Below are 19,268 nucleotides of genomic sequence, written 5' to 3'. Positions count from 1 at the left end.
CACTGCAAAGTTTCACTTCCATCATTCACCACTCTCTGGGTCTGACCTTGGAGCCAATTCCCCAGCCATCAGACTGTGATGTAGTCGAGGCCACAGTTAGCCGATTTTTCCAGTCTTTCTGTTTACTGTCTCATTGATTTGGAATTTATAGGGATGTCAGAGGCAGAAGCCATCAGTGAGCAAGGTATGAAGTATCAGTGGGGTTGCTTTGTTAATGGAAATATTACATTCTGTGTTGGACTGGCCATTCCTCTGTGTACTATGTTTTGTCTGAACTCTACTATTCCAGCTTCATATTCAGACCAGTAAAATGTCTGGAGAGTGGATCTTGGGGAAGATTTGTTAATTAAACCCAGTGTTCTTAATCTCACTGTCCAAAGCCAAGAGATTAGAAATGGGATTTAATGAACCCATGACAAATCAGTCCCTTCTGTCTTTTTCCTGCCAGACAGCGTATGTTGTTCTGCACTACTGTGTGGGAGTATCATAAAAACCCTTTCATTAAAATCATGTCAGCTATGCTAAAGCTAGTGCCTTCAAAGACAAAACTGTGTTGTGGTAGTTGACTAACAGAGAAGCTTCAACATAGGAGAGGTTCTTACCTAGCTCTTGATCTATTATTGCCCAGTGAGACTGTATAGAAATCTAGTCCTGATTCTGAGCTATGATTTTCCTCCTATATGTTGATCTACAGTTGCCAGCAATTCCTTCCACTACCAAGAAATTCCTATGGCAGTCTGGTTAAGAATTTGCTGATGGACTGCAGGTCACTTTAAGTGCAGCTGGCACTGAGAGAACATGACTCATTTGAAATTATGTAATCCTGGATGACATTCACAGGACATTATAATAACAGGAAATTTGAGCTGGAAATATTAGAACAGCACTGGCAGGAAACACAGTGACCTTGTGAGTTTCCTCCCACTGCCAAGGTACCAAGTTTAATACTGATAGGGTGCATCTACACATGCACTTTAATGCACAGTAGCCTATTTTACTGTGCATTAAAGCATCACAAAAAACATGCAATTATACGATTACACAGAAAAATAAGCTACTGTGCATTAGCATTTCTTAAAAACTGTGCACATTTGTTACTGTGCATTAAGGCAGCCTAACGCACATTTGTTTAGTACCTCATATTGGAGGTACTAAATTTAATGTATGTTAGGAAAAGTGCCTTAATGCACGTATAGATGCATCCATACAGTCCCAAATGTGAGATGGTCGTATTTTCAAATGAAAATCTATGTCAAGCTTGTGGTGATGTTTGTTAGTGTGGCAAAATACTTGAGGGCTCATTCTGTCTCCTGTTGCTAATCTTAGTTGCCAGAGTCAGAAAAACTCTATCTAAAATTAAGAGCCTTTGTTGCTTCTGCTACATTTTCACCACTGGAAGCAATGTCAGTTTCAGAAGCCTCTGTAAATCATCCACTGGAAGTTGACATACAACATGCACCAAGTGACATACAACACAAAGCGAGGTTTCTGTCTACTGTGGTTAAATCCAATGTTTGTTGGACACTGTTTAGCTGTGCAGAGAGCCAGATCTCTCTCCCTCTCTCTTTCAAAGACTGCCATCCACAATACTGTTCCTAAGATGCAGCCTTAGCAGTTTGATCAATGATATAAGAGTTGGGTGAACCATCTACAACCAACAATGCATGTAATGAGTTCATTTCCAATTCTGCTCATGATTTATCCATCTGTGGAGTTAGATTTTTGTGACTTTCTCTAGCTCACTTGTTAACCTTTTTTCATTTGTGGATCTCTAAAAATTTTCAAATAGAGACCCAGACCCCTTTGGAAATGTATTGTGTATGTATAGGGTTGTTGGTTGTAGTTGGTTGTTGGTTGGAGTGCAGAGTCTCCCAAAGCCTGGGGAAGGATGTGTGCCTGAAAGGTTGCAAAGAACTTTTTCCCAACTATTTAGTTTGTCCAATACAGGGGCGCGCAAAATACGGCCCGCAAGCCGAATCCGGCCTGCCAGGCCATTGTATTCGGCCCGCGGAGCCCTTAAAAAGTTTAGTAAATTAATATTTATTTGCCCCGGCTCCCTGTCAAAGCTGGCTGGAGACAGGGGGCAGTAGGACCTAGAGGGAGCCCTCAGCAGGTTTGCAGGCTTGAGCAGCCCAGCCCCGCCTACCTGCAGCCAGTTCAGTGCTTTCCTGCCCCAGCTCTGCTCGCACCAGGTGGCTGTGGCTCCCAGCTGCATCCCCGGACCACAAAGCATGAGACTGCATGGGACTGCACTGGTAGGGGTATGTTTGTGTGTGTGCATGTGCGCGTGTCGGCAGGCACAGGGGTAGAGTATGTGTGTGTCTTCAGGCACAGGGGCAAAGTGTGTGCAGGCACAGGAACAGAGTGTGATCATGCATGTGTGCAGGCACAGCTGCAGAATGTGTGGGCGCATGTGTGCAGGCACAGGGGCAGAGTGTGTATGTGTGTGTCTGTTCATAGGGTGAGTCCCACACGCACATCCCTCCATACACATGCACCTAACACCTCTCTTGGCACTGCCGTACACAAACCCCAGCCACCCTCTCCCCATACTCACCCACACCCCACATACCCACAGCCCCACAAACCTATACCCACCGCCCACAATATACAAGAATAAGACTTCATTTTAAGCTATGTGCAGTCACCTCTGTGTACACTACACAAACACATGTAAATCAGGACAAAAATATTTTTTGAAATCAAATTAATGAATGTTGTAGATGATCACTTTTTAGAATATAATTTGGTATTTTTCTAGTTCTGAGATGGCAAAACCCATTGCTGAAAGGAGTACTTCTGGGGGCAAGGGGAGGAACTTCTGGTGGGAAAGGTCAGGGGTTAGGGGGTGGGACTTCTGGTCACAAGATGGCAACCAGAGGGCGGGGCACCTGCCATGTGGCCCTTGACAGCTTGCCAAAACTCGGTAAGCGGCCCGCCACCCAAAATAATTGCCTGCCCCCGGTCTAATAAAAGATATCCTATCTGCTCAAAGAACCATGCCTGCCTTGTGTATGTATAGTGAACATAAGTAGATAATTACTGACAAACTTGTGTTAAAAATAAAAATAATACCAACAACAACATTACAATTTTGTGAATTCACCATTTTGTTGTTAGCTCTAATGAGATGATTGAGCTTGCTTCTTGGCAGAAAGCACATGACAGTTTGATAGGACAGATGACAGTTTCAGTCTTAGATCTCCTTCAACATTCAGTTTGTTTTTCTCAATACTAAGGCTGGAAATCCACTTTCACATAAATACATGGTGGTGAACAGCATCAAAACTTTAATGGCCTTATCTGTCAGATCAGAGTACTCCTTTTTTAATTTCAACCAGAATCAGGCAAAAGATTCCAGTTTGAATTCAAGTTTTGGTCCCCTGTCACAGGATAACCTGAGTAATTGCTCTTCTTATTTAGCTGTTAGACAAGACCTAGAGTTGCAGTCTGCTACAAAGGGGTTATGTATCCACTCATTCTCATTGCCCATTTCAGGAAAGTACTGGAAAAAATGAGATTTGAGTGCCAGCAAGTGTTCCTTGATTTTGCGTTTCACATCACTGTCCAGCATCAACTTGTTTTTAGCCAAAAAGCAGTCGAGGGTTTCAAATGTATCAAAGTATCTCCTCTTACTTGAGAAACCCAGAGTTTGAAGCTCCTTGATGAAAGCCATCATGTACAGTCCCCTGCATACACAGACAACCATTTACCCAGGGATTCCTCCCAGATTGCCCTCATAAATTTGTAACCTTAGCCATGGTGCTAACCCTGGCCATGTCTGGATTCAGGGTCCTGGGGTGTAAAACACAGTCAGTCTCGCAGCCCCTAAGGCGGGGGCCACCTCACTGTGTGCACTGGAGAACATACAGTCTAAACATTTACACAGTTTATTATTTACGAAACAGTCAACATATGAATTAGGGATGTGTGAAATTTCACCTACTATTTCGTTTTGAAGCTGTTTCGATACATTTTGAGATCAAAACAGCAAAATCAAAATGAAACAAAAGCCTTCGAAACAGCTTCAAAACGAAACAAGGGCAGTCGAAATGTTTCATATTTTGAAGCCAGACTTACTTGGCTTGAGCGCTGGTCCCAGGCAGCAGCAGCAGCCTCCTGTCATCCAGCAAGTGGATCCAGGGCCTGCCCGCACCTCTGGGAGGGCTGCAGGGCTGTGCCAGGCCCCTCCTGAGGGTGCAGGTCCCCAATCTGCCAGCTGGATGACAGGAGGTTGCTGCTTCCAGCTGGGACCGGTGCTAGGCTCAACCCACGTCCAGCGCTGGGAAGATCAGTGCTGCCGTTGGCCCCAGCCAGCAGCACCAGCCTCCTGTCATCCGGCAGGCAGATCAGGGGCTCACACCCCCGGGAGGAGTCCAGCACAGCCCCTGCAGCCCTCCCGCGGGTGTGGACAAGTCGCCGATCTGTCTGCTGGATGACAGGAGGCAGGTGCTGCCGGCTGGGGCCAGCGGCAGCATCGATCTCCTTGGCATGGACTGTTCCTAGCATTGGTCCCAGCCGGTGGCACCCACCTCCTGTGATCTGGCAGGCAGATCAGGGGGCCCACCCACACCCCCAGGAGGAGTCAGCAGAGCCTCACAGCCTGCCCAGGGGTCTCCTGATTGGCCTGCCAGATCACAGGAGGCTGCTGCTGCCGCCTGGCGCAGCTTGCATCCAGTGCCAGGAAGATCAGTGCTGCTGCCAGCCTCAGCAGGCAACACCAGCCTCCTGTCATCCAGCAGACAGATCAGGGGCCCGCCTGCACCCCTGGGAAGCCGCAGACAACAGGCCCCCGATCTGCCTGCCGAATGACAGGAGGCTTGTTCTGTCACCTGGGGCCAGTGGCAAATCAGGATGTGCTGGGACCCACCCTCACACTGGGGATTGGGGCAGGGCCCCGCACCCTCCTTGGGTCTGCTCTGGTGCAGGGCCTGGGGCAAGTCAGTTTTTTGTGTGAGGACCCACCTCCACCCCGGGATCAAGGTGGGGGCAGGTCCCTGCACAAGCAGATTTGTCTCGGGCCCTGCCCCAGAGCCGACCCGAGGAGGGTGCAGGGCCCTGGAGTGGAGGCAGGTCCCTGCATGAGCTGATTTGCCCTGGGACCCGCTGCTGGCCCCAGGCAGCAGAACCAGCCTCCGGTCATCCGGGAGGCAGACTGGGAGCCTGCGCCCCTGGAAGCAGTCCGACACAGTCCCCGCAGCCCTCCCGGGGGTATGGGTGGGCCTCCCATCTGTTTGCCTGATGACAAGGCTGGTGCTGCCGGCTAGGGTCAGTGACAGCACTGATCTTGCTGGTGCTGGGTGCAGGCTGTGCCCAGCGCCGTCCCAGGCAGCGGGTGCAGCCTCCTGTGATCCGGCAGGCCTATTGGGGGCCCCCCACACTCCTGGGAGGGCTGTGGGGCTCTGCTGACTCCTCCCAGGGTTGCAGGGGGCCCCCAATCTGCTTGCCCAATCACAGGAGGCTGGGGCACTGGGCACAGCCCATGCCAGTAAGATCAGTGCTGCTGCTGGCCCCAGTCGGCAGCACCAGACTCCTGTCATCCAGCAGGCAGACCGTGAGCTTGCCCACAGCCCTGGGGGGGCTGCGGGGGCTGTGCCGGACTCCTCATGGGGGTGCAGACTCCCGATCTGCCTCTCGGATCACAGGAAGCTGGTGCTGCCAGCTGGGGCCAGCAGCAGCACTGATCTTCCCGGCATTGGGTGCGGAATAGCCTATGGGCGAAACGTCGAAACAGTTTTGATGAAACGAAACAAAACTCAAAATGAAACACTGTTGCATTGAAACAGAAGTCAAGGTGGAACAGTACTGTTTTGCACAGCCCTAATATGAATGAGGTTAATAGCAGAACAGGATATCAATAATCTAATTGCCAAAGGCAGGTATCAATGAACTAAAGCACTCCGTACAAATTGAATCAAAGACACCCTCAGTACAACTCCCCAGCTTAAACCTTGAGACTCCAGTGAATTTTAGCAGGAGCACACAAGGTTAACACAAAGATCAGCTCTCCTACATACTGGCAGCACAATACCCAGGCTGGTGCTGCTGCTTCAGAAAGTCCTGCTGTCTGCTAGAGCCTGCTCTCCTCTGCTTCAGCTGTCTGTGGTATCTGCAAAGAAACACACACCGCCTCCCCTCCCCAAAAGCACCTTTCTCCAGACATGGTCCCTTGTGCTGATAACTGAAACAACCCTGGGTTTATCACCCACTCACCAACACCCTGCCCTCCTAGCCAAGTCTACCTTACCACACTTTCCCCTCCACATGGGCCCCTTTGCCTCACAGAGGGAAAAAGATACCGGGTTATCTTCTCCCCATCACTAAGGGCAGATGGCAGGCTGCAGGGTAGTTCTTCCCCAAGCTTTGTGGTCCCGGGGCCCCTTCCCTTCTCGGAGCCTGGCTGAGTTGCCTCCTCTCTCCTGCCTCAGGAGCCAATCAAAAATGTGCATGTGCTCTTGCAAGCAACAACTTTCTGCAAACTTTCCCACTCTGCCGTTGCAGGTATCCCTATACCCCTCCAAACTTTTGCTGGTGGCCTCCCATAGGTTTTGTAGGACCTAAACTTTCATTAAAAATATGTGCAGTTTTTGCTGTTCCAAATAAAGCTTTCTATATATAAGTGCCTCAAAACCCTGCCAATTTTCTCAATAGAAATTCCATCTAAACTGGTATGCGCTCTGTCTGTCTGTCTGCCTGCCCTGCCCCATATACATGCCTGTTCCAGTTTATAGATTGATATTGCCAGGTGAGTGGCGGGGCCATGGGGTTGCAGCGTTGCTTGGTCCCATGGAAAGCACTGGTGGCAGCAAGACAAGGTGGGGCTGCGCAGCTGTGCTCTGCTGGCTGGTGCTGGGCTGCTGGCTGCCGGTGCTCTGGTGGCCTCTGGCAGCAGCAGGAGCTGGAGCAGCAGCAGCAGCAGCATCAGTGGTGTTTCCCCTTTGCGTGGGGCTGCCATCTTTACAGCTACCTTTTGCAGACCTCCTAGATGTGCTCTGCAGATCCCTAAAGGTCCACAGACCACCACTTGAAAAATCACTGCTCTAGCTGAAATGATTTGTTGGAAGGTTTCCATGAATATTGTTTAGCTGCACAACGCTTGGAAAGTCCTTCCTTAGGAAGGTTGGCCTGAGTATGCACCTGCTGCATTTCGCTACTTCTGTTATATCTTTGAGCCGCATCATTGTTTCTGCTACGGACTCCGACAGCCCATTACACTTCACAAGATTGTCCCAGTAAACCTTCTACTGCATAGACCGTTTGGATGCAATATCTTCCCTTCCTAAAAACATTTTTAAAAGCAAGACATTGGTCACAGAACTGTTTTGCTGGAAGAATTGAATAAAACACAGGTGACTGTCATTGCAGTGAATTTGCTATTCATACCTAAATGAATGCTTGCAATAAACTTTTCTCAGGCTTTCCCCAGTAGTAACTGGTATTGATGAAAACCTTGGGAGGTAACAGAACCCCAAGTATTATGGTAATTACTCTTGCGTGTGTTTATATTCAATTTGCCTTGTGTACTCGTTAAAGTTTCATCTCCCTACTGAAGTCTCTGGAAGTAAATTGTAGGTGGTGGAGGGAAATGATGGTTTACCACACTTGGAATGATCACATTTTACAACACTTCACAGCAGTGCTCTTTTGAGACACCTATTATTTGTTGCTTTTGCTTGTATATAATAAGAACCTCTCTTCCTAGGTATTAAGGTAATTGGTGGCATAAAGGAGCTCACAGGAGAAGAATATGGAGTTTATGTAAAGAGGATCCTACCAGGGGGTATCGCTTATGTTGATGGTGAGTTAAACAGGGAAAGAAATCCAGTAAATATTCAAAGCTCTATGTAACTAGTGCATTATCCTTATTGATCCTGGTTTGATGCTTCCTCATATACAGGCAGTCCTCAGACTTACGACATGATTGATTTCTGAAAACGGCATATTAAGTCAAAATGTAACTCAGAACCAATTTTCTCGTAAGAAACAATGTTATAAATGGGGGATTGGTTCCTGAACCAAGGCCTGATACCCTATTTTCACCAAAAATACCCCATAATTTTGTACTTGATCAATTATAGATGAATAATATAGCTACATTAAAATGTATTTATACTGCAAATAGCAATCGTATCGATTTGGAAGGACTTCTTTGTGGTGACTTAGCTGGACGTTGAAGGGCTCTTGGTTGGACTTTTTGAAGTGGTCTTGGCTGGAGCCTTCTCAGGAGTCTGGGCTGCAGGTTTTTCTGGAGTCTTGTCTGCTTTCTTAAAGACGTGTCCAAGGAAGTTTGGACAGATGTTCCCCAGGGAGATGGGTGACGCAGTGAACTTGTTCACTGGCGTGGCGTCACATCGGATCAAGTCGAAACTGATGTCAGAAAGTTGAAACAGGGCGTCAATCTATAAACATTGTAAGTGCAAAATGTTGTAACTCAAAATGTTGTAAGTCAAGGACTGCCTGTACTCACTTATAGATATTTGTACAGATATTTTACTGTGGTAATTAATGTTGAATTTCAAGCCTTCTCTCCTGTGTCTAAGATGTTTAAGTGATTGTTTCATGCTTGCAGTACTGAGACTCATCCGTGCCAGCCCACAGACTCTCTCCATTCTTGGATCCTTATCCACCGATGATTCTTGGTGCCATTAGTTGTGTGCAAATAAGTGGAGATCCTGTTTCCTTTTCAACTCAGTCCTCATTCAGGCAAACTTTCACTGATTTTTAGTTAGCATGCTTTTTCAAGCATAAACGTGTCATTCGGTCATCTACCAAAAGTAGCTAACAAAACAACCTATTCGAATTGTGCGAGAGAGAGTCTTTTCAGGTATAGGTGCAGTTCCAGGTTAAGGAAAAAGAAAGAACCACTACATTTTCTCATATGTATTTGCATTTCCTAGTTACTCAAAACAGCACAAGAAGTACAAGTATTAAACATCCATGTTGTGTCTTCTGGTTCATTTGTTTAGGACGCCTGCTACCAGGGGACCAGATTCTGGAGGTCAATGGCGAGTCTCTGATTGGGGTTACCAGTGAGAGGTACTGTTGCCAAGCAGGGACTCTGCAGGCATTGCAGTTGTATGTGAATCTGCATGGTGGGCTGGTATGTGGCTTGCCTGAAAGATCTTGCATGTTGTGTGCATACACAAAGGGCTGCTGCTTTCAGCGCCATTCATCTAACAGTCTAGGCAAGGATCACATTCCCTATACAATAATTCAAAGGTGAAGAGATGTGAAGGCCCCGGTCTGCATTAGAACTGACTTCCATCATCATTCAAAGCACAAACTGAACCCGTCCCCAAGCTTCTTCTGAGGTTGGCAAAAGTAGAGGTCACTAGAATCTTTCATTTCTTCAGCCTCTGGGCACTGTACAAATGCAGCAGCCAACACCAAAAGTACTTTATACCTCCTTTCTGTCTCCTGGGTCTGGGCAGCTCCGTAGGCCTCAATGATCCTGAGTCATCATGATCACACGAGTCCCCCAGAGCAGTGATTCTCCTGCTTCCAAACCACAGGCTCCTACTGACTATCCATAAGCGTTCTGTAGAAAGTACAGGGTGTGTATCACACAGGTGAGCTCCCTGTGTCTAGCCACTAGAGAACAGAGACTGTGTGATTGTCTGCTTGCCTGTGATTGTGTAGGCACTGTGCATGTCTGGGAAGGAGCATTTAAGAGACTGGAAGTCAGGGAGGATGTATTTGCTTCCTGCACCTCCTGTTACCTGTTCAGGGACCCCAGCTACTGCAGTGGTGAGGAGCAGCAGGCTGTGACTTACTTTCCCTCCAGCCCTGCTGCCAGAGAGAGAAGTCATGGCCACCTGAAAGATGTTCAGTCCCCTTGAGGGTCTTCTCCACCTCCCAAAAATGAAGCAGTCATTCATGTGGCTGCTATTGAGGTTTCCCTGGCCCACTGTTGAGTTTGGCACAGACTTTGATATACTGATGTGTAGTCCAGTATTATTCACTCTTTGTTGCACATGAGAGCTCATTCTTTTTCCTGCCTTCTTGCAGAGCTGTGGATATTCTCAGAACAGCCTCCGCCACCAGCCATATGCGCCTTCTCATAGCCCGAGATGACGATGCCAGGTAAGAGTGCGTTGAACTCTTCCCACAGAAGAATGCACTTGCACTAAACTATATATTCCTATGAATGAGTAGGGCTGGGCTAGAAGGGTTAAAGCAGAGTTCAAGCATTCCCCTGGACTGATGCTGAAAGCTGCCCCCAGTCAAGCCAGCTATGCATGAGTACCTAGTCATGGAAGCTGGGGAATCAGAAGCAGCCACACGGTACTAGCCACAGATGTGCCTACCTGTCACAGAAACTGGTGTGTCTTACCAGCCTGGGGAGCAGCTAGACTCTGACAGACTTTGACTTTGATGTGCAAACAGGAATAGTTAAGTTGTATCCTTTTTCTAGCTGGGCTTGTACTAAAGCCTACATACCTCTCTAAGGAAACAAAGGGAAAAAAATCATTGGTCTCTTTCTGCTCCCAGCCCATTTTCCCCATGCCAGCCATGGAGCAGCAATGACAGTTTGCAAACATAAACCCAAATTTGGTAAGGAAAAGGGCCAAAACCAAAACCAAAGCTACTCCTCAAAGTGATTTTTTTTTTAAAGTGGTGGAAGCCACTGTCTTTCAGGTCCTGACCTGCCCCAACCCAGGTAACATAAGCAGTGCAGTAGGTTCATGAAGAAAACTCCAGCCCATGAGGCAGTAGGCTCTTCTACAGTGGCTCTTGTACCCTGCTTTTAAAGTAGTTAGAGGGACCTTGGCCCCTTCTCAGCAGGATTGGCCTGTGAATCTGTGTAGGAGCATCCTCATTCCTCTCCCAAGGCTCCTCCCAGTCCCTTCCCACCTACTCCCGTGAGCTTGTCTCACCTACCCAGACCAAAGATTATGCAGCAGAAGCCCTTCCAGCTGCTACTGAGCTTCTCACACTTTTTGCTCTGTAGGGCAGTGACCCTATGCTGGTGTCGGCAGGTTCAGTGCTTGATCCTTGACGTTCTAGTCTCTTTCCTCTGAGAAGAAGGAAGCCCAGAAGAATCAGGGGTTGTTTCCACAGTAACTATGTTTGTTTCTTGGCCAGTGCCCCAGGAGGCAGGTTATCTGCCATAACCCATGTGTATTTGCTCCAAGCTGTCCAGGCATCTCAACACACTTCCAACATCATAATTTATAGCAGATGTTTCCAAAAATATGTGTGTGCATGGCTTTATCAGAGGCTATAGCTGTTTCATGCATCTGTCAACTGTGCCTCCAATAGATTGCTGTAAATGGATAGGATGCAAACACTGAGAGCAGCCAAACTTTAAACATTTTATTTGGTCTTTGTTTGCTGTTGGTTGTCTGTTAAATCTGCCAAAGGTTATCCAGAGGGAGAATTCAGCACTAATCAGGGTTTTTTTAAAGATTTGCAGAGATTTTGCTTTCATAATCATCTCACAAAATGTTTAATACATGAATACATATCTCCAAGATTAAGGGGAATGGAAGAGAAGGAAGGGTTTTCAGCTTGCTGTTTTTTCTTTTTCTTTTTTGATCCCATATTATCTTTTAGCACTGTCCTTGAGCTTGGGGGAGTAACTGATTGTCTACCCACATTGCTGTCACAATGATTGCTGACACTGGTGCAGTCAAGGCTAGTGGCATGTTTGGTTTTTTTGTCCTGCTTTGGTTCGCTGCGCTGTTCTAAGAACAGCTCAACCAATCATTGGAAAACAAATAGAGCCTGATTTTATGCTGCAGCATAAAGGGGCCTTTATGTAAACAAGGATCAGGCCTGAGCTTTTTTACAGCACCCTGAACACCAGGGTCCCAGTAAAATTGATGCTGAAATCAGAGCCATGTGACTCATAAATGAATGTAGGCAAGAATGGCACATCTGTGAGAGTCTTCTATTGAGTCGAATGAGTATTCATTAATACAAGCAAGGATAAGTAGGATGTTGTGTGGGGCAGTTTATACTGCTACTACAAGGCAGGAAAGTTTTGAGTATTCAAGACAATTATTTTCTCTGTTTCTGATTTCTCCAGTTATACCAGCAACAGAGGCAGTAGCCATGGCTGTGCAAGATCCTTAACATCACAAGTGAAGGAGCACAGGCTTTGGGAGAGAAAGGAAATTGCATCACATGTTTAGCAAAGCAGTGTGGACAAAGAATAATCGGCATGGACACATTAATTTACTCCAGTGTAAGCTTATGGGGTCAGAGTCTGAGCGCAGAGGCATTAAAGCCAATGAAATTACGCTAGGGAGGACTGCAGCTTAGTCTGTCTCTGCAAGCTTAGTACTGCAGCTGTGCACATATGGGAGGTTTTCTGCACAAGCCTGTCACCGGAGGTCTGATAACTGTATTCTTACAGCTCATCAGTAGACCAGAGAGATGCTGCAGGTGGGCTATGAGGGCAGGTACATGAAAGGATCACAGGAGGGTTGTACTCCTCCCTCTGAATGCTCTGATGGCACCAGGAAGAATTGTATTGAGACATTACACTGCCCACACATCCACCTCCTGAGCAGGAAGCAGTATAGCTGCCTTAGTGCCAGCCAGCAGAGCTGTAGCCCACCCGCTACACTGCATTGAGGTATGCAGCGGTGACTGCACTTCTTTCAGTTCAGTGTGTTCAGAACTCTGCACAGCACTGCCTTGTGCCACCCTAATGCTTCTGTAAGGTGGTAACCCCACACAGCTTCCATTGCCAGTTCAAGTGAACTCAAGAGGATCAAAAAAGTTGAGAACCTCAGGCACAAAATACCTGTTACGGTAAAGAGGATGGTTCTGATTTTTGAAGGCACAACAAATCAGGCCTCCAGTGCTTCAGATATAAATGATAGAATTGATTGAGCCTTATTTGTGAGTGTCACCAGAGAAGCAGGGCCCATGGCTACTGTCAGTTTTTCCTGCTGTTAGCTGTGGCTGAAGAATTGCCTAGGCAGTAGAAGAGGCTGTTATGAAATGCAGGCCTGGCCTTGTAAAATGCTCTCTTTCAGGTCTTCAAGTCTGAGAGAGTACACAGAAATATTTTAGTATTGAAGCCAGAACATTCAGGTTGAGCTCTGAACCGTGCCAATGCTTAAAGAAAGGGGTTGGTAACCTATGGCTCATGGTCCAGATCATATCTGCAGAACCTTTGTATTCGGCCCAAAGAGCCACGGCTTCAGTAGCATGTGGGACGGGAGCTGTGCTCATGCCGTGCCACAGTTGGATGCCTGGGGCTTTGGCAGAGGAAAAGCTTTCCCTGTGCTGTGCTGGGTGGCAGGGAGAAGTGGTGGAGGCAGAAAAGTCCTGTTGCTCACCTGTCTCAGGCCCAAGTTTGGGCATTCTGGCCCCTGCTGGAAAACACTGATGACCCTTGCTTAAGGATGTTCGGATCCACGGCTTTGATTTGTGCTTCTCTCTGCCTGATTGGTATAATTTCTTTGTGGCTCTCTAACTGTTGCTTACTCAACCCAAGCCTGATATATACTGTAGATCCTTTTTTCTGTAAGGGATACAATGGGCATTCCAGTTTGACAGGTGTAGCTTTATGAAGTTGAGCCAGTTAGGTGGGTTGTCTACACCATACCATCTGGAATGTGGATTGTGTCAACTGCATCTTACTGTGTATAAATAAGGCATGTAAACGTGTTTCCTGAGTCTCTTGAAGAAAAGTCATTACAGTGCAAATAACATCTACAGCCAGAAGAGCTTTGGCGAGAAGTATAATTTTAATCAAATATACAAAGCAGTTTATCAAAAACAGTTGAAGCTCTTAAGGCTTTCAGTCACAGAAGTCAGGAAACAATGGGTAAAACCAGGTAAGTACTATTGTTATATATACATACAATCCACCTACCTCATCATTTCTAGCATCTGACTCCAGAATTGAAACCCAGCCAACCTTAATTGTGCCCCTTGTTGTATCACAGGGTTCCTGAAAAGTGATTACACATTTCCCAGTTTGCGCACTTTTATTTTTCCTTTCAAGTGTCAGCCTTCTCTAAGGGTTTTTGTTTGTTTGTTATTGTATTCTTAGATTTGTGAACAGTGTTCTGTCCCTATCGGTAAGGGTAGCTTATGTGCTCTTATTTGCTAGGCAAGGGAAAGGTGCAGTGTATTTTTGAGATTTGAATTGCATAAAAGAACAGAGGGCAGAGTTAAGGTTATGCTGGTGTCAGTTTCATTTCTTTTGAAATATGTGTTCATCTAAAATTCTCTAATATATATTAACACCCTGAAAAGTCCTCTGCTTATTTGAAGCCCTGTTTTCTTATTTGCTGCGCCGTACTTGCATAAATCAGATTTGGCTGTATGGTTATGTAGGGCTCCTCAGACCTGGTCACAGAGAACTGAGGTCTATTTTTCTCTCAGCTTAGCTGGCAAACCATAGCAAAGTTAAATACTCAGGGCAAATTAATAATATGACCCTCTGAGCTACAGTGGAACAAACTTGGCTTTGTTGTTTGTGAAGATACAGGCAAGTCATTTTGAACATAATTATTTAACCAGCTTACATCCTGACTCTTCCTTCTGCCAGTCATTCGTCCCTGCAAATACTTTATGATGGTTGTCCTATGACTAGAGTATTAATTATACCTACAACTTTTCTGTCATGATCTTCATTTACCTAAGTTTCTTAATAAAGTTGACCATTTTATATAATACATGTTTTGGCTTATGCCACTTACGTGCCTCTCAGCTGTGTAGCTTTGCTCAGCCCTGCCTGGATTTTAAAAGACTCTAATCAGTACTAGGACCTGGAAAACGTGTTCTGTACCTACAACCCTGGTTTGGAGTTTGGTACAGCCATTCCAAATGTTGATAAATCATAACTTGGGATCTCCAAAGTATGTGATTGATTTAAAAAGAACAAGGTATTTCTTTCAAAGGTGGCTATTGGACTCCTTAGATTTGGCTTCTGGGGTTCAAGGATTTAAGACTCCGTGGGTGCATCTACATGAGACATTGATTGCGCAGTAGCCAAAAATACTGCGCAGTAACATGTCACTGCACGGACAGTGCTAATATGCTACTCTTCAGTATTATTAGGCTAGTGCGCAGTTGTGTCATCTAAAAGATGTTTCCAGCGCTACTGCATAGTAACTTCAGTTACTGTGCATTTATTTAGTACTTGCTAATATACTACTTGCTAATACTGCTCAGTAGTGTTTTGTGTAGATACAACCCATGTTTTCAAGACTTTTTTGCAGCTACCGGACTGAAAACCCACTTCATTTTAAAGGAAAACTGAGATTCTTATGTGATTACTTGGCTTCTAGGGTTTCAAGAAGACAGTGACAACTCATGATAAGCCCGTCACTTGGCAACGTTGATTGTCTTAAAATCAGTGCACATTGTTGGGCTAAATCTAAGCAGGTATTGGGCTTCCAGGATCTTGTACAGGTTGTATTTATCAAGATAAGTTTTTAACACTAGGGCTTAAACTCCTCTCTCCCATCTAGAGAGCAGAGGCTGAGGTTTCCAGCGATATTCCTGCATAGTCTTAGATGAAAGATTGACCTTTTGTTCTTCCCCACAATACAAGGGCATCACAGAAAATGCATAATAAGATAAAATAAGAGTATTCTGCTGACTGATTTGCCCCCTGCTGCTTAATTTCTAATAAAATCAGCCTGTAGCTGGCTGCTGCTCTCAGCCGCTTTTATCTGAGTGCTCCTTGTGGATCTGTCTGAGGCTGTACACACCTCAGAGCTCTATACAAAGACCCTTCTGTTACCCTAAATCTCAATATCCTTAGTGGACACTGAAAGACAGTATCCTAAGTGGATACAGCATACTTAGTGAACTGTCCCTATCTCAGCCTTTCTACCAGCCAAATAAGGCAGGCATTTCAGTTGCACAGGAACCTGATAGGAACAAGTATTTCAGTAACAGAGCTGGTTGAATACCAGATTAAATTAAAATAAATGGAACCAAATGGGGGGCTCAGGTCAGAGTCCTGTTTCATTTCCTATTCCCCAGCCCTATAGCTGCTGTTTTTGGAATTTATGCAGCTTGCGATGCTACTCCACAAGCTGTGTGGGCCTGCAGCTGTCCGTGTGGTCACTGAGAGAGCTTGTTCATGTGATGGGGATTTAGTTTTTAATTGAAACCCACCATTTCAATTTAGGAGTTTCTGTCACTGTTATGGCAAGGGGCCTGATCCTAATTTTTTTTTCCCAGAGGAGCCTGCCTATGGCTGGGGGTGGGGCAAGCTGCCAGCAGGTTGAGTGGCCCTTGAACTGCAAGGGGCTCTGGTCCTTCCCTTCATGGCAGTGGCATCCCTGGGGCTGCCCTGGCAGGCTGCTGGCTGATTGGATGCTGCTCCAGCTTGGGGTTGGGGAAGAGTTGGATCAGGCCAGGTGCTGCCTCTGAGCTGGAGTTTCACCTGCCTGGGGTGCCACCACTGTGGAGGGAAGGATTGCCACCCACCAGCCACTCAAGAAGTGGGCAGGCTCTGTTAGGGGGTGGGGGGAAGGATTGGACCCCTTGCCACTTCTGCCTATAGCAGGCATTTGCTGAAGGCAGACGTGGTGAGGGGCCTGATCCTTTTTTCCTGCAGAGCCTGCTCACCTCTCCTGTGGCTGGTGAGGGAGGTGGGATGAGCTGATTAATAGTTGCAATGCATCATTGCAAACTAAGCTACATCAAGATTTAGTTTAGTTTGCAACAATGCAAACTCGTTTAAAACCCCCAAGACTTCTTCACATGTACAGCGTGACAAGGTTAAGCCACACAAAGTGATATTTTTGTCATGTGTACATGGTAATGGTGTCACATGTGCAAGCGCCCTGAGCATGTGCAGGATCCTGTATTTTGCCAGGCAAGTACCTGGCTCTGTACACACATCTGGCCATGTGCAAGTCCCCCAGATGTAGGTGGGGCATAGGCTAGGGGCCATCTTAGATCATTGCTTCCTCATGAGCTCTTAGATCAGTACTGTGACAAAATGGGCTGATGATACCTGTGGATTTATAAAAAAGGAAAGATCTCTTTTAGTAGACCCTCTCTGAATGCACCCTGTCTTGCCTTCTGTAGGTACAGAAGAGAGAGTAGAGCAATACTCTGGTGTCAAAGCCAGACCTTTCAGACGGGGGCTTAAAGAGCTCGGCTGATTCAGCTTATCAAAGAGAAGGCTGAGGTGACTTGATGGCAGTGTAGTTGTACAAGAAAAAGGAATCTAACTATGGGGAACTCTGCAGTCTTGCTGACAAAGGCATGTCTAGATCCATTGACTGTAAATGGAGTTAGAAGTTTCCTGGCAGTGAGGATGGTTAAATATCGGAACACCTTTTCAGGAGAATTGGTGGACTCAATTGCTGGGAGTCTTAAAAACAACTAATACATCATTTTAAGAAAGAAATGCTTTAAACCAGCCATGGGGACGCAGGCTGGCTGGCTCTGGTGGTTGTTTCTGACTTTGGGACCTGTTCTTCCTCCCTGTTAATTCCCTTCTTTCATGCAGGACAGCCTGCCTGGCCTCAGCATGCTTATTACACTTGCTGTTTATTAAGGCAATAACTGTAACATAATCTCCAGCTTCCAGGCTTCGTTCTGCAGGGTCAGTAAGGAATTTTATCCTGACACATAATTGGCTAAACATATCATATGTTTGTCCATCTGTCTTGCTTTCTTGGAAGCATCAAAGAGTGGCCAGAGCCAAAACTGGGACACAGGGCAATATACACCTGTGCTCAGAGTTGGTACAGAGAATCCTGTTTCTTTGATCGCGGCTGGTATATCTTGATCATAGGCTCAGGGTAAAGTGATTGCCAGATTTGTGAATGGGAGGGAATATTTTTCTGGAACAGACTAGCAGGGCCTTTGGTGGTTTTTCACTTTCCCCTGCAGCATGCATCTTAAGCTGATTAGAGTGACAATTACTTGCATTTCTTTGATTGTTATAAAAAGGCCCACAGAGATCTTATACATTTCTCCGATAGCCCGTGTGTGTCACAACAGCAAATGAAGAAGGCTTCAAAATGCAAGAGGCATTCTGCTCCAGTGGGTAAAACATGGGACTGGGAGTGGGGGCTTTTCTCTTCTGCACCTGCAATGGACAAACTGCATAGCTGCTTTGTCCCTCAGTTTACTCACCTGTATTCTAGGAATGATAATACCAGAGAGATACTGGGATGTTTAATTATCATTGTAAAGTCCTTGGAGTTTGCTGATGAAAAGTAGGGCAGAGGGGCTGTCACTCAGATGCAAATGCCCAGAAGAGAATTTCCCTGGCACAGGGGAATTTCTTGCTGAAGTATCCAGCTTGTGTTCCTATTTCCCATCCCAGAATAAGGGGCATGTTTGGGCAGGGAGGTTTCAGTTTGTCACTGGAATCTTCCAAGGTGATTGCTATGAGGTTGGGATCCTCCACTTAGGTTGATTATGGACCCTCACTCCAGCATAAGATGCACATTGTTTGGAAACAGCTCAAAAATCACATCAGGGCTGCCCCTGAGAATCAAGGAGCTGTATCTAGTTCCCTGATACCACCTCGTGAACTGACCAGGCCTCTGCTTGCAGAAGAAAATCAAGCCTATAAATGGGTTGGTGTGTAAAACTTTTTCTAGGCATATTTTTGTTATAAATCAATAGGGAATTGTATCAAGGAGCTGAATGTCTTCTGTGTCTTGCTTTTCAGGAGAGAATTCTCTGAGCTGCTGGAAAAGTTTGGACCTCAGAGCAACACAGGATCATCCCGGAGTTCTCCAGTTCTCCATGGTGGCAGTGAGTACTGAAATCTTTGTGAAGTCAGTGCTGTAATGTAGACAACACCTCCACCATTGGGAGGTCTTGTATCCTTATCTTAGTGCTAAGCTGTTGTTTCATTGTCATATTGTGCTGTTGTTTCTGAATAGGGCTTGGAGGAAGGTTTGCAGAAAAATAAATCCTGACTGTATTTGAGAGAATTCTTATTAGCTGTGTCCCAATAAAGGCTCATAGTTTCATAGTTTCATAGTTTCTAGGGTTGGAAGGGACCTGAGCAGATCATCTAGTCCGACCCCCTGCCATGGCAGGAAAGAATGTTCATCTAACCTCCTCTTAAACACCCCCAGGGTAGGAGCCTGCACCACTTCTCTTGGAAGTTGGTTCCAGATCCTAGCCGCCCTGACCTTGAAGTAGCACCTCCTGATATCTAACCCAAACCTACCCTCTGCCAGCTTGTGACTGTTATTCCTGGTCACTCCTGGCGGTGCTTGGGGGAAAGGGGACTCCCCCAGTGCCTGCTGGTCCCCCCTGACTAGTTTATAACAGGCCACTAGGTCCCCCCTCAGCCTTCTCTTTTGGAG

At 46.3% G+C, this 19,268-nt stretch overlaps 1 protein-coding gene across 3 annotated transcripts in view; it reads left to right on the top strand.

Moving 5' to 3' along the window:
• The window catches only part of LOC109313350 (syntaxin-binding protein 4-like), a 100,547-nt gene that overhangs the window by 43,282 nt on the left and 37,997 nt on the right, over window positions 1-19,268 (top strand). For all 3 annotated transcript variants that reach the window (XM_019539825.1, XM_019539824.1, XM_019539823.1), the window contains 4 exons: window positions 7,703-7,798; window positions 8,967-9,036; window positions 10,009-10,083; window positions 18,620-18,705. In XM_019539825.1, coding sequence (XP_019395370.1) covers window positions 7,703-7,798; window positions 8,967-9,036; window positions 10,009-10,083; window positions 18,620-18,705 — 327 coding nt within the window. The remainder of the gene's footprint in view (window positions 1-7,702; window positions 7,799-8,966; window positions 9,037-10,008; window positions 10,084-18,619; window positions 18,706-19,268) is intronic.

Source organism: Crocodylus porosus, unplaced genomic scaffold (assembly GCF_001723895.1).
Source record: "Crocodylus porosus isolate Cpor-Errol unplaced genomic scaffold, CroPor_comp1, whole genome shotgun sequence".
NCBI classification, from domain to species: Eukaryota; Metazoa; Chordata; order Crocodylia; family Crocodylidae; genus Crocodylus; species Crocodylus porosus.
The sequence above is the reverse complement of the archived record's forward strand: the minus strand, read 5'-3'. Positions and strand labels throughout refer to the sequence as shown.